The sequence below is a fragment of the Budorcas taxicolor genome, chromosome 4 (assembly GCF_023091745.1).
Source record: "Budorcas taxicolor isolate Tak-1 chromosome 4, Takin1.1, whole genome shotgun sequence".
NCBI lineage: Eukaryota > Metazoa > Chordata > Mammalia > Artiodactyla > Bovidae > Budorcas > Budorcas taxicolor.
The window spans coordinates 22,386,514-22,402,939 of NC_068913.1; the positions used below are offsets into that span (position 1 = coordinate 22,386,514).

Sequence of the window (16,426 nt, forward strand, 5' to 3'; positions counted from 1 at the left end):
TGACTTAGCAGCAGCAGCAGCAGCAAAAGATAATTAGTGTTTCAGAGATAGATCTGCAAAATTATCCAGCAGCACAGAGAAGCAAGGATTTGGAAAATAGGAAAGATTATTTAATTGACATTTAGACTAGAATGGACAGGTGCTTTATATTCCTAATGGGTGTCCTAGAAGAAAGAATACAAGTAATGGCAGTGGTGGCGGGCAATATTAAGGAGAGGATAATAAAAGTGATCATTATTCAGTAACAATAAAACACAGACATAGTATCAATTATGTACAAAGTACTGTTCATAGCACTTGACTTTCATTAATTAAGTTAATGCTTATAACAACCTTATGAGTAGGTATTGGATGAATCCATAGATACAATAAATATAATACTTATTGAGCAATATAAATTAAAAATAAAATGACATTTAGACATCTTGTAGTCAAACTACAGAACAAATAAAGAAGAATAGGATAAGAACCAGAATAAAACAGAGTAACAACAATTAGGTTGATAAGATAAATTTTAGAAACAGTGAAGTAATAGTTTCAGTGCATAGAAAGAAAATAACCATAAAACTAGGATTAAGTATCCAGCACAACTATTTTCAAGTAAGAGGGAATCATAATAGTACTTTAACATAAAAATAGAATATTTACCATCAATAGAAATTTACTAAAGGAACTTCAAAATGAATGTACTTTGGGAGAAAAAAATTGATTCCAAAATGAAGGTCAAGAGGCAAGAAAGAATGGAAAGCAAATTACTAAACACTTAATCAAATGTTGTCTTTATACATAATAGTAATAATTTCTAAATTAGAGTATAAAGGAAGATAAACAATAGCATGTAACTTGGAAAGAGACTGACAGAAATTAAATGTTGAAAAAGTTATATTTTTTGAAATGAGAGTGAAGAGTGACTTGTATTTTGTTTTTCAACTGCAAATTTCAAAGGCAATAATCATAAAGATCAAAATATATATTATGCCCAGGCCAGTTAAAGGGAAAAGAGGAAGCAAAATCCAAACAAATATAGCATCTCAATCCAAAAGTATGAACAGAGAAAATATAGCAGAAGTGGAACACCTAGGAAAAACCAAAATGATAAGAAATAAGTCAAAATATTTGTAATTCATGATGCACAATTTCTCCAATGAAAAGGCAGAATGACTAGTAGTAAAAAGAAAAAAAATCAGCCTTGCATTGAATTCCAGAGGCACACATAAAACTTAAGGCTAAAGAAGCGTTGAAAGTACAGTAGAAAATGATTAGCCACATAAATTTTTTTTTCAGGAAAATTTAAATAAAGATGAATAGCTTTCAAAATAATTTTTAGCTAACCTTTAATAACCATTAAGCAAAAAGCATTAGGGATAAATAAGTCACAACATATAGTGATTTACCAATAGTTCTGTGTCAACTATTGTTGTCTGTGTAAAAGTATCAACTTGTTTAAACTACATTTAAATCCAACAGGTAGGCATTATTTATATTTCCTTTTTTTTTAGATGAGGAAGTGAAGGGATGGAGGTTAAATAATTTGCTTCAGATCACAGCTTGTAAGAAATAAGATTAGTGTTCAAATGCAGAAGCCAGTTTGTCCCCTGAGTCCATCCACTTAACCAATATGTTATGCTACTAAGGAAAGGCTTAGTAATACGAGACGCTTATAGGCATCTGATTTAATGGCCTCAAGTATATAAAGGGAAATTTGATAAAATTACAAGGAGAACTAAGCCAATACAAAAAAGAAAAAAATATATTTCAGTACCTTTCTAAATTATAGAAGATTAGGCAGATAAATTCACAGGATGAAGAATTGAAAAAAACAGTTTAAAGTTTGGATTTAACAGAAATTAATAAGCTTTTTGCTCTGTATCAAAACTTTATAAAGGTAAGGATAAAACATTTGTTATCTAACAAGTTATTCCAAAAAATGGTGACTCAGAAAAACATGATTTTCTTATATCACATTACCTGTGGGTCAGGAATTCAGATGTAATTTAAGTGCTTTGGCTCATGGTATCTTTTGAGGTTTCAGTCAGGATGATGGTGTCATGTCAAGGCTTGATCTGGGGATGATCCACTCAAAAATCACTCTTGTGATTTTTATCAAGATTCAGTTCCTCCTGGGTTGTTGGACTGAGGCCTCAGCTCTCCCTGGGTTGGCTGGAGGCCTCCCTCAGTTCATTGCTATATAGGCCTTCTTATGGGCAAGCTGGTAGCATGGTACCTGGCTTTTCTCAGAGATGAAGAGAGGGAAAATGAGGAGAGTGGAAGGAGAGAGAGAGAGAAAGGAGAGGGGATATAGAAGTAGGGAGAGAAGTTAGGTATCTTACACCTAATTTTAGAAGTGACAGTCATTCCTCCTGTCATATTCTGTTGGTTAGAAATGAATCACCCTCAAAAGAAGGGGATCACATAAGGGTATTAATATTAAAAAGTGGTGGTCATTGGGGATCATCTCAGAGGTTGTCTAATATGGTGCTAGTGGTAAAGAACCCAGATGCCAATGCAGGAGACATAAGAGATGCAAGTTCAGTCCCTGAGTTGGGAAGATCCCCTGGAGGAGGGCATGGCAACCCACTCCAGAATTCTTGCCTGGAGAATCCTATTGACAGAGGAGCCTGGCAGGCTGTAGTCCATGAAGTCTCAAAGAGTTGGACACGACTGGAGCAACTTAGCATGCATGTGCAACACAGGTTATGAACACAAAATACAGGACAATAATTTGGAGTGGGGAGAAGCAAGATTATAAAAGGAGAACAGAAATAGGTGCAACTGTTTTGTCATTGGCATATTTCTGAATTAATTGAGTTGTAGGTGTCCATTTTGGTATTGTTTATAACTTCAGAGATAAAGTGCCATTTTCTTTTGTATGTATCAAATATCGCATATTTTTTCAAAAAGAAAGATAGTCATCATTTTCTGAAACAAAACAAAAAGCTGTACCTAGTCAAGATTGACACTTGATAGGTTTAGACTCTATTAAAATTAGCCATTGCATTTTATCTGATTTATGGCTCTTAGAGGAAAGTTTACTTCATTCTTCTGTACTTCAGATTTTATATATGGTGCATTTTAATTCTGTCTTTAAAGTAAAGTGTTCATTCATTCATTTTGATATAGTTAATTCAATCTTTTAAAGGCTCCAAAATTTTCACATAAAAGGCACTGCAACAAACTTATAAGTAGAAAATACACTTTGTGGATTTTTGGTCCCATGAATTTAAGCACATGTAAGCTTTTTACTAGAATTATTCAGGTAATAAACTCAAGTCTTTGCTGTAAATGTGATCTCTAAATGTTAGAACTATTGCAAACAAAAGAACTTGGTTCCATCGTTTTTATATGGAGGGTTTTTCTTTTTTTTTTGCCCACCCACTTGCCTGGTATTATCACAAGACAGTTTGATAACAAGAATCAAGCTAATAACATTAGCTTATGACTGATTAGCTGTCCAGTTTGGCCTCAGCTGAAAATTCTGAGCAATTAATTTTAATCTTATGATAATACTCATAGGACTGTAAACCATTCTCCTTATTTTAAATACAACAGTTTACAACTTAAATCCATACGCAATAATGAGTTAGGAAATTTTTTTACTCTGAAAAAAAGTACCACAACTGAAATTTTCTAAAATAACATATTAAATTTTTAATTAATTTTAATTGCCCCTTTTCAGTTAAGATAAACTATGCGGTAGTCCTTTGCTTTTCAGTTCATATTATTCTGAATGTTTCTTACTTGGTATTTCAAGGGAGCAGCATTGTTTGAAGCTAATTGAAGATTCTGCAAAAGTATACATTACAAAATTAAGATCACTATAAAAATTTTAAGCAGATGGTACAAATATATATAAGAAGTAATAAGTAACATCTATATAAATCAATCCTCATCTCCTAATCATACTTTCTTAAGGTAACCATTTAAAAAAATTATATCTCTTCATAGAAATGTTGTTATTAAAAACATATGTGCATGCAAACACACATTTTAAAATGAGTATAGTAGGATTGTCTAAAAGCTTGCCTTTTCATATTTTTCATTTAATATAGCCATCTTTCAAAGATGTGAGATTAAGTTCTGCATGACTTACTGTTTCATATGGTCTGTAGAAATTTCATAGCTGAATATATAATAACTATTTTTCTGTTGATGTCACTTAAAATATTATTATTAAAAGAGTGGTATATCAGAGGTTATTATTTAAAATTTTTATGTGCTGTCTTAATTGGCTGTATCTCTCAAGATTTCCACTGACAGGTCCCATTTTGTAGCATTGCTCTTAAAAGTGGATGTGATAATTCTTTAAGTTTGGACCACAGTGAAATATTACAAATCTTGATTTTAATTTTCATTTAACTCAATTATAATTACATGTTAGCTAAAGTAGTCATAACAGTATGTCAATTTCAAGTCAAATGAACAGCTTAAAAATAACAAAGTTCGTCTTAAATATTTTATCTATTTTAGCGTTAAAAATTATAGTATGGTAGTGTTAGAATGTTTACTCTTCTCTGACACTTTTGTGAATTATGATAAAGAATTTGCTTTTTGAAAAATAATGAGTAGCATCTTAATTAATTGCAGTGTGGCTTTTACAAAGAGCTTGAGGCCTAATTAGTTAAAATCTCACATATGTATTTTCAGCACGAGAATTCTGTCAGAAGTCACAAACTGCTTATCCATCATGGTTTCAACCATGCTTGTCAGTTTAGTTTTCCCTGAGGGGTGAGGAATGAAACAACTCCCTTTCTAGTCAGTTGTCTCACTAGGTTAGTTAGTGCTTAGTAATATAGACTGGCAGAGCCTGTTATCAACCTGTCTCTATGGGTTAATGAAGGAATTTTCTGTTTCAGTGGAAACTCAATAGATACTGGTTTGGAAGACCTATCATGATGTTCAAAACAATTAGAAACAGGACATTTCTCTTAATCATTTGGTTTAACAGTGACTGGAAGGTAAGGTCATCTAAGCAGAGCTGACAGGTAGTACAGTGTGGGATCCTTGTTTTCTCATTTCAGGAGAAAAATACCTCAGTGCATCTCTTGGCAGCCCCCTCCTTTTCAATGTAAATCTAAGATTGGAAACATTCTAGAATATATTATGCTTCAGGACTTTGTCATTACCCATAAACTGCCTTCTGTCTGCTTTAACTCATTGCCCTTCTTGATTCCAACCATATGGCTCTAGAAAAATCCCACTCTTGCTCTGCAGAGCCAAGCACACAGCCGTATGCCAACCCTCAAAATGAGCAATTCAAGTTTTATTTCTGGTAAGGTCAATTTCCATTTCCTACAGCTGTTTCTTCTTTTCTGGGGAGAAAAAGAAAACTAAAATATTTTTCAGAATATTTTTCTATCAGTCATGTGAGACATGATAGAAATGCTATGAGAAGGTGCCCCAGTTTTTTTTTTTTTTTTTTTACCAAGTTCTGCTACTGCTTTGTGGTTTTTTTCTTGGTTTGAACCATTCTACTCTTCTTTGCAGCCCACTGTGTAGAAAATGAAGGGTTCAGACTATCCATAGCATTTCTGATGCTTTATTTATTTCACTTGTAATGTGCAGGCAGGGTGCTTTGATGATGACATTACACTGAAAATGGCTTGAATCTTTAATATGGGGAGATAGATTTCAGGTCAGCTCCAAAGGAAGAATTGACTATTGTCACAAAAAAGAATTTGAACAGAAGTCCTGTTTATTTCTGGAGTCCTCAGAAATTGCAAGTCATCAGTGAGAGTGCATCAGCAGAGGACACTGATATGGCAACAAAGGGGTTGCTTCATAGATGAAGCACCTTGAAGCTGCTGTCTCCTTAAACTAACAGGAGGATATCATCAAGATCGTCCCTAGAAAAAAATGCCAGGTCTTTTTTATTTAATTTTAATTGGAGGCTAATTACAATATTGTAGTGTTTTTTGTCATACACTGACAGGCCTTGATGGCTAAAAACACAACTTGGAGGCATGGAAACATAAACCCTAAGAATTTCCTTTGATTCATAATCAGAGCCCTCAACCAAGAGAGAGCATCCCAGCTCAGGCAGAATTGAACCAAAACAGTAAAGAAAATGCAGATGAAGATCCTGAGATCTTAGAATGAGAATCTAAACTAGGTCCTAACAGTATCTCTTGGTCACATTAGCAAGGGCCACAGTTACTTGGTGAGCAAGATTTAAGTTTTAATATCAGAATCTACTATATATATGTATAGTAGATGATCTATTTATCTTCCTGCCTATCTGAGGGAGTTGGGAAATACAATGGAATTACTTTCACTATACTGTTTGTGTCCAGTAAGTCTTAATACTTTTCTCAAGTTTCTAGTCTCTCAAGTCAAAGACTTTCCAGGTATTGTCATATATAAGACATATAGCTGGGGGGAACCTGCTTACTTCAGATAAAATTATAGTGCCAAGAAGGAGTATATTCAGGAAACCATCATCCTTTACAAAGCCTTTTTTTCCTCTCAGGGTGTACCACATATGGGACTTACGATTATTTGTCAATAATAGGAGAAAAAATTATAACTTTGAAATACCTGAAAGTACTGGCCATTTTCATTGCTAGACTTTTCCAAGTTCAGTGTACGTATGAAAAACAAAGGTTTTCTGCTTACCCTAATAATTCTTACAGCAGTTTAAATCTCATATCAGTTCAGTTCAGTTCAGTCGCTCAGTCGTGTCCGACTCTTTGCGACCCCATGAATTGCAGCGTGCCAGGCCTCCCTGTCCATCACCAACTCCCGGAGTTCACTCAAACTCACGTCTATTCAGTTGGTGATGCCATCCAGCCATCTCATCCTCTGTCATCCCCTTTTTCTCCTGCCCCCAATCCCTCCCAGCATCAGAGTCTTTTCCAATGAGTATAGATGGTCACTAAATCTTGAAATGCAATTCATCCCTTACTAACACAATGGGAGTTGTTAACGGCAGTCAGCCAAGTGGCTGAAATTATTGATTAATCACCAGGTGTAACAGATGTCTAGGTCACAAGAAAGACCGATGCTGTGTTAGCGAAGAAATTTATTTTTGAAAGATGTCATGTCTGCATTAAATGTTTAAAATGCTGTCTTACCCAGTGGTCGGTTTGCATTGCGTGTGTGCTATCTGGGAAATGAGGATCTAGCACCATCTGCAGGTGAAACGCTGCTAATTCCATCTGGCAGTTAACAACATTTTTAAAAGATTGACAGCTGAGGTTAAGTTTGTTTCCACATTGATGGACAAGACTGTCCTCAATTTTAAATAAATGTATGCCAGAGTTGATTGAAAATTTACATCCACTTATTTTATCTTGCTTTTGACTTACATATTGTTTAATCAGTGCTTTTTAAAAGTAAACTCTTTAGTCAGGAACAAGAAATACCAATATACAATAATCATTGGAAAACCAAAAACCCAAATAGAGGAGTCTGTCATCTTTTCCTCAGCCTAGTGCTTCCACTAATTCATTTTTAGCAACAAAAAACATATAATAACACTCATATATTGGGCATTTATTAGATGACAGTGAAAAATTATTTATAATTATCTCATTTTAAATTAAAATGAGCTAATCCCTGAAATGAGAATTATTTATCCCTATTTTACAAATGAAGGAATTAAATATAGAAGCTCTTTGTGCAAGTCCACGTAACTGGGAAAAGATGGCATGAAGATTTGGGGTTGAATTAAAACCCAGGTCTCCCCAACTCTAGAGGGTCAAAGAAAGGTTAAGAATATCTGATAATTCAGATATTTCATTTAAATGTTAACATAAATAAACACAAAATAGCCAGGCATATTAAACAATGTTTAAGATCAGAATTCTTTTTTGGAAAATGACGTAAACACTGGAAGTTACACATGTTGAAGTACTTTTGCTTAAATTCTCAAACATTCATTATCTTCAAAATATTCTCCAAATAGATTTTGGATAAAAGATTTTTCAAGTTACTAGATGTGAAAATATAACCAAGAAATAAGAAAAACTTAAATTACTTCTCATAAATCTATCAAATTACTTGCTTTTCAAAATTCACATTATATTTCTAAAACATTACTTCCATTTGCATGAGTCATTAGCTTTCATAAGGAGTGCTTTTATATAAAATCTGTAAGCTGTAAACCATAGCATTTCTTCATTATTAGCCTATACAGGTCCATTAAATCTATTATAAATGCATAGTCTACTGATTAATATTTTAATTGCAGCTTGAGAGTCTTGGTGTGGATCTAGAAAACATTTATGAAGATTTTAAAATCCTGGTTTAGACATTTCAGGATAAATCCTTGAGCTATTATAACTTTATAACTATAAAAAATATACATTGGAGATCAGCTTAGTAAGGTTACTAATAAAATTGCAATGCTGTATACTGATCAAAGAAGGCAGAAGCAGATATAAAAATTATAGCTATTTCATTATTACAGCTTCTTTAGGAATTTTAATTCTAGTTATTAACTTTAAAAAATTATTTACTTTCATCTAAAGTACTTTTTTCTTTCTAGCACTTATTTTCACAACAGATTACAAATTTAACCACATACAAATTATTAAAGATTTATATTGCATTTGTATTTCTATATTTTTGGTAATAAAATAAGACTTAGTAAAACATGTTATATTCTCTTAAATGATTCTTTATCTTTCAGCAAAGGTGAAATGATAAAATCTCTTTAATTCTGACACTGAATGCTTTGATTCTTACCAAAGTTAGGCAATAATTTTATTCTAACAATGTCTTACTTTGTCTTGTAATTGTAGACATGGCCTAGGAATGCTTAGTCTTTCCATTTAAAAGAAATGAGTTTTGTAAACTCATATGATTTAATAGGCATGTTCAAATTAAAATGTTTTTTGAAAAAGATAATGAAGTTTGAGGTCAAATATAATAGAAAAAAAAGAAGTGTTATAACTCTAGTTAATGTATAATTATTTGCATCTCTGAAATAGAGCTTTTCAGTTATTTGTATATTCTTTGCTGACATTCCCACTTCTTTAACAATCATGTCAATCTAATTTTCTTTTATGAAGTATTCAAATCTCTTTTGATATTTAGAGGCGGATTTGATTTTGTGACCGTGTCTCTCGTTTCTGCATCAAAATAGATCATGGTACTGAAAAGAATGGATGAATAAAAGACCTTTACACAGAAAGCACAGTGACCAAGTGAGTCTTGTAAAACTCCAAATTCCATTATTTCTTCCCTGCTCTCCAGAAATGGTACATGTCAGAGTAGCAGAAAGAGTAGAGATGAAAAATAAACAGACCAAACTAAACATGGTTTTTTATCACTGAAAAGTAATAGCTTTATCTCCAGAATATAGTCCAAAGCAGTGAAATGCAGAGCTTTCAATATGTCCCATGTGAGCTCACTTTGTTCCCTTGGCATCACTGTCACTTCCTCCTAAGGCTAGGAGCTACATTTTCCAGAATCCCTTCTCTGTGTGGTTCTGGGTTAGAGTTCACCAGTGAAAAGAGCCTTCCAGAGAGTTAGAAGCTGGACATGAATAGGAAGCCATTATTTCTTCAAAGGTGTTTGCTATTAGATGCTTGGAATTAAAGTGACATCTTCATTCTCAATTTCTCTGACCTTCAGCAGCTGCTTTCCTGACCTCTTCCCTAGCCTCCCCCATCCCCACCAAGGCTCTTGCAACAGTCCTGAGAGTTCCTAATTTTGCATTAACACTATATCTAGATATGTCAGATGCCTTCTGTGATGCTGACTGGTCCCAGATGATAAAGACACTGTCACAGTAAAGACAGGGAAAATATTCAGTTTATTAAATATTGTGAGTGTCAGAAACATCATTTCAATATGTTAATAACAAATCACATGTCAAAGTAAAATTTTGATTATCTGGATTTCTCCTTTCCTTTTCTCTAACAATGCCAACTAAGACCAGTCTGTTTTTATTAGTTTCTTCGACCTTTAAAAGAGCTTTAAGAATGATGTTCAAATAAACTTTAAGTATTAATAGTTAACTTCAACTTCTTCTGAATAAAAATGTCCATTCTTATACTTGATATTACTCAATGGTATTTGACCTACAGTAGAAAGAGGGAAATTAAGTTTCAAAGAGTATTAGAAAACTAGGTAATTCTGACTCATTATTTGCTACCTTCTTCCTCCTGACATAAAGCACTAGAGACTAAGAACTGCTCTCACAAAATTGAGGTCTAATCAAGATCATATTTAAATGTCAAAATACCTGTGACTTAATGGAGCTTGCATACAATTGTATATGATTCCATCTTGGTAAAGGGTTATATTCAAGAAATATCCATGCTCAATAAAACCAAATAAGTATTTTTATATTCTCCAGGAAAAGACTTTTGACATTCATGTATTGCAAAATTTCCTCTCAAGTCTCTTTGTCCATCCTTTTCTTTCTCCACCTCTCTCTATTCCTCTATTCAATGTAACCACCAACAAACTTACATCGTGTTTTCTACATACCAGGCACTGTTCTAGGTACTTCACATATTTTAACATATTTAATCCTATGCTGCTGCTGCTGCTGCTGCTAAGTCGCTTCAGTCGTGTCTGACTCTGTGCGACCCCGTAGACAGCAGCCCACCAGGCTCCCCCGTCCCTGGATTCTCCAGGCAAGAACACTGGAGTGGGTTGCCATTTCCTTCTCCAATGCATGAAAGTGAAAAGTGACAGTGAAGTCGCTCAGTCGTGTCCGACCCTCAGCGACCCCATGGACTGCAGCCCACCAGGCTCCTCCATCCATGGGATTTTCCAGGCAAGTGTACTGGAGTGGGGTGCCATTGCCTTCTCCGTTAATCCTATGACAACCCCATATGAGCTCCATATTACAGATGAAAACAATTAAGGCTCAGGGTGGGGTTTAATACCTTGCCCGAGGTCACAGAGCAAACAAGTGGCAGGGATGTAGGAAATACACTTGGCAGTTAAGCAGCAAGTTATGAAATCTTTCAAAGCTGTTCATCAAATTACCCTCTTTAGCACTTCCCTTCCCCGTTTCCTCTTTCTCAGCGTCTTCTTTCTAGCCAGTAATTCTTTGTCTCTTTCACTGAAATTCTAGCAACCCATAAGAGCTTGGGAGAGCAGGTTACAATAGCGCAGGGCATGTGGTCCTTGAGCTAACTCTTTTTGTTTCATTTGCCCCATGACCTCATGTTTTTTTCTTTCCTTAATATGGTTCCAGACGGATCTCAGAAACATAAATGGGAATGATGATCTGCGAGTAGTCATATGAGGAAGGATTCAGATAGTAAAGAAATACATAAAAATAGAACATAGAGAAGTAGTTTAGTATGTCGAAGTGGACTTGAAAGCTTTTGGGGTCATAGGATTTTCTGTGCCATAAAAAAAATCTCAAAGTATATTCAGACTGCTTTCAAATCCAGGAAACTCAAACTTTTATATTGAAATATTTATTTTTCTCAATAATAGCTGATCAGATACTCAGTAACTTTTGTTTTCTGGTTTTCAAACCATAATACTATTATGATCTTGTTTTTCTCAAAACGGAGATCGTATCCTTCCATGAGGAACACCAGTGCTAGGAGAAAGATAGATACACATATCCACTTTGCCGCCAAGCCAGTCTGATTCAGTATCTTCAGGAATAAAATTCCTTTTCATTTTTCAAAATATAATGTACTCCAGAGTACTTTGATATTCAAGACCCTTGGATTTTTTGAAGTGTTAAATAGCATATAATTGCTTTTTAAAAGGAAATCTAATAGATAGTAGCTCAGTTGATAAAGAATCTGCCTGCAGTGCAGGAGACCTGGGTTTGATCCCTGGGTGGGAAAGATCCCCTGGAGAAGGAAATGGCAAGCCACTCCAATATTCTTGCTTAGAGAATCCCATGGATAGAGGAGCCTGGCAGGCTACAGTCTATGGGGTCACAAGAGTCGGACACAACTTAGGAACTAAACCAATAGATTAAAAAATTTTTGAAGAGTTCTGCTGCAATTTTTCTTTTTTCTTTTCTTTTCTTTTTTTTTTTGGTGATTGTGTAGGAATCAGGACTGAAAAAATACCTTGGCTCGTGATATTTAGAAATTTAAGATTGGAGGCCTAAAAAATTCAGTTTCATTTTACAAGTGCATTTTACAATCATAGAAACTTTTTAAATAGATATTTACATAGCACTGGCCTTATAATTTACTTGGGCGGGGGGGGGGGGTGGGCTTCAGAAACTGCAAGAAAGTCTTATTGCTTTCTTGATTTTCAAAATACAAAGAAATCCGAATTCTAATGATATGAAAAGTTTTAAAAATTGTTTTCCCTGAAATGGTTTTTTGGCAACCTACTCCAGTTATTTTTGCCTGGAAAATCCCATGGACAGAGGAGCCTGGTGGGCTACAGCCCACAGAGTCACAAAGAGTAGGACACAACTGAACATACATCAAGTAAATGAAGAGAGGCGCTTCCCAGGTGGAGCTAGTTGTACAGAACTTGTTTTCCAATGCAGAAGACACAAGAGATGTGAGTTGCATCCCTGAGTTGGGAAGGTCCCATGGAGGAGGGCACAGAGACCCACTCCAGTATTCTTGCCTGAGAAATCTCATGGACAGAGGAGCCTGGCAGGTAACAGTCCATATGTTTGCAAAGAGCCGGACAGGACTGAAGCGACTTAGCGTGCATGCCCGCAAATGAAGAGAGAACTATCATCAAGGAAAGAAATGAGTATATTCAGTGCTTCAGTGGCATATGATCCACCGAACATGTTTAGAAATACGCTTGCCCCCCAACAATGAAGTAGTGATTCCCTGATGTAAAGGTGGTGAAATTTTTTTAAAGGGTGAAGGTGGTCTTTTTAACTAGCATTTGACCAAATATAAATTATTAGTGTCTTCAATCTATATTGTGAGATACTTGCTCTCTTTCAGCTCTGGTGTCATGAAATATTACATGATGTTTGATGGTTGTTATCTACACGCTGAAATTCCATAAGCGCACGTGAAAATTCTGAGTAACAAGAAAACTCTATAATGACACAAAACTGATATGATTTCTAGTTTTAGAGGAAAACAGCAAAATCTTGTATATTTTCTATTTTAGAAGTAAAAGAACAAAAAGCATTAACAAATAGGTATAAATTACTGTATCTGAATATCCCAGTTGATTGCAGGTGTCAATATCTCATACATTCTTTGTTTAAAATGTAAAATACCTGTATATTCTTTTCACTTTTGACTCCAGAGTATTCTTTGTTCTCCAGTGAGGCAAGAACATATGTTGGGGAGTACACATCTGCTTCCATAAAGACACTTTTGATTGCAAATTGCTGTAATACACAAGTTTTTACAGTTACTGTCTTTTAACACAAATGCTTCAGACAATTCCAAAAGCCATTGATTCCAAAGAATCAATGAATGACCAACTGCAGTACTATATTTCTGCAACCAGTATGCAAACACCCACATATGCAGACATCAAAAGACCAAACACCCCCAAACGCAACACAACAGTTTCACTATTTCACAAAGATATCAATATTATTAAAGCAAACATTTTCATTGGCTGTATTTTAAAGTATTTAAAACATATCTTTTTGTTTTCTTTAGAGAGGAGATTCAAATCAGCATTCATAATTTGCTTTTTAATAAAACTTTTTTAGCGAAAATTTAAAAGGGGCAACTCAGTACTGACCAACATATGGAAAAACAGACAATTTTATGTACTACTAATGGAAGTTTAATGTGAAACAACTCTATTGGAAGCTTCCTAAAGATTTTCATATTATCTGTGCTAGAAATTTCTTCTTTAAAAGTCTCTTCCTGTGCAGTTTTAAAATACGTATATCTATTTCAATATCTATTTATATTTTGTCTTTTTCTTTCCTCTATCATTTACCTACCTACCCACCTATAGAGAAAAATTCTTATAATAGTAGCAGTTTGTAAATAACAGAAATGTTCAACATGAGAGGAAAGGTCAAGTGAATTATAGTATTTATATTATGGAATTTAATATATCATTTAAAATTATGTTTCTAAGGACTCCAAAACACTTTTAAGTGATACTGACTAAATATAGGCATAATGTAAAATTATGTACAATACAGTTATTTTTCACGGGAGAGGTATGTTTAAATAGCTCATATTTGAAGCCTGCATATATAAGAATAATACTCCCTTTAGTATAACTGCAACATTGAAAGGCATGTTTTTATCAGAGCTATTGTGTACAGTTGAGCAGGTTATGTAAAGGACGAGGTTCCACAGCTAAATAACTAAACACTGTTCATATCACAGATATCATAGATTTAATATTTATTACAACAATTTTTCCAGAAGATGGCAGTAAAACAACTTGTATAAATAACATCATCAATATTTAGACAGTTTCCAGACAGAAAGAAGTAAAGCATTTTTGAGGAAGGAGACTTTTAAAAACTCACACAAAAGCTACAAGGTGCAAAAACACATCTTCAGACTGTGCTCAGAGTACCTGAGTTCACAATCACTGGAGCATATTTTCACATTAATGTGCTTTTAGCATCTCATCATTCTCTCTCATAGTCCACACAAGCCCTCTCCAGAATGAGTAGGCCAAATCGAGGTTGAGTGTTCCTTTTTATAGCATTTTATCACATCTAACTTTCAATGTGAATTACTGATTTTTGAGCACATATTTCTTACATAAGTACTACCACTTAATGAATTCTTTGAAAATATTATACTAGATTGAGAAGTGAGTTAACAATAAAATAAACTCTAAGAGTCATAAAAATTATATGCAGAATCTCTGACAAATGGAAATGAGTGTGGTTCAAGCATACTGAAAAGCAGAGCAGATATTTTTAGTAAAAAAGTACAGTCATTTTACAACTGTGTAATTTCAGTTTATAATACATTTTCTTTACCAGTTTTGATATTATGTAGTTATTGAACATTCGAAAGTACTTTGAGGAGATTTTCTGTTTTTCCCATTAAGTCAATGTTTGTTAATATTTTAAGATGTTATTTCAAGTTTACATAAATTTCAAAATTGCATAAAATTTGAGTTTTCTCTATAGCATGAGATCCCATCTATGTAAAAATTTATGACTAAAAGTGGAAATAGCTAAGATGAGAAAATCAAGGCAGAAACTAGTTCTGGGTGAAGGAATTTGGAGAGATGTATTTTTTAAAAGTTTTTCATATTTTCTCTTATTTCCATGATAGATATATATCTACCCTATAATATAGAAAAACATTTAAACTATATAATAAAACCTTCTTCATCTAATTCCCCCTTGGAGGAAAGCAGTCAAAAGCCACAAACTTCTAGTTAAATAAGTCCTGGGGATGAAATGTACAACATGATAAATATAATTAACATTGCTGTGCATTATATACAAAAGCTTATAAGAGAGTAAAAGTTCTCATCACAAGGGAAAGATACTTTTTTAAAAAATTCTTTAATGTTATACATATATGAGATGAATATTGACTAAACATTGTGGTAATCATTCATGATGTATGTAAGTAAAATCATTATGTTGTACACCTTATATAGTGCAGAATGTCAATTATATTGCAATACAACTGGAAGAAAAAGAAAGAAAGATCTTCTAAAATGAAAAAAAAATTCTTAAGTCCACCTAAGAGGAATTCACTGACACCACCCAGACTGTACTTTGGATCTTTCTAAGTTACACAGAACATTAATATAACATACCATACATTCCTTTTTTAAATAGGTATAGAAATGGATAAGACATCCCTCCATTTCTAAAACTTTAATGGATCAGCATACTGGGATTTACTTTTCTATATATATTTCTCTTAAAGCTATACTTTATTTAATAATTATAATAGATTCAAATTTGGAACATAGAGTAGAAAGTGAGATCTGTAGGCTTACGTATTTGACACTGTGCTCCTGCCCATGTGGTAGGACAGTGGCATATGCTGGGAGCAATACAGTCACCACCATTTTTACATTTCTGAAAGCAGATTGCTGCAAATGAAAATATAAGTTTAAAACTTAATTTACTAGTCAAATCCTATCATAAGCCACAACAATTTTCATTAAAGAAAAGTGAGAAATAGTTAAAAATCAATGATTAAAGAATTTTTCCCCTCAACTTTTTCCCATTGTTAGACTTTTATGGAAAAAATGAAACATTTGAATGAGAACTGCCATCATCTCAAAAACTAGATTGAAAGCAATAAAACCTCTCAGGAGGTTCTGAACTGGTCTGAGACGGGGCCAAGAAATCAGTAATTTTTTAAAAAAAACTTCCCCTGACTCCTACTTATAACTGAGACAAGACTTAAATACATGTCATTTATCCTAGCAACTGTATTGGGTAGACTGGAAAATATAGGATACCCTGTACCTCTGCTAATTAGAAAGAAAGAGTTCAGAGGAACTGGAATTTTACTCTATTTTTAAAAGATATATATATTTTTAAATTAAGTGATTTATTTCAATATAAGGCAGAGGAGTTTGTTTGATGTTGACATTCCAAGAG

The 16,426-nt window shown here is 33.8% G+C and overlaps 1 protein-coding gene across 1 annotated transcript in view; it reads right to left on the reverse strand.

The window, feature by feature from the left end:
* The window catches only part of VWDE (von Willebrand factor D and EGF domains), a 99,788-nt gene that overhangs the window by 23,443 nt on the left and 59,919 nt on the right, over positions 1–16,426 (reverse strand). The window contains 4 exon segments of the mRNA XM_052639080.1: positions 7,071–7,154; positions 13,136–13,171; positions 13,173–13,249; positions 15,814–15,909. Of these exon segments, the coding sequence (XP_052495040.1) occupies positions 7,071–7,154; positions 13,136–13,171; positions 13,173–13,249; positions 15,814–15,909 (293 nt within the window).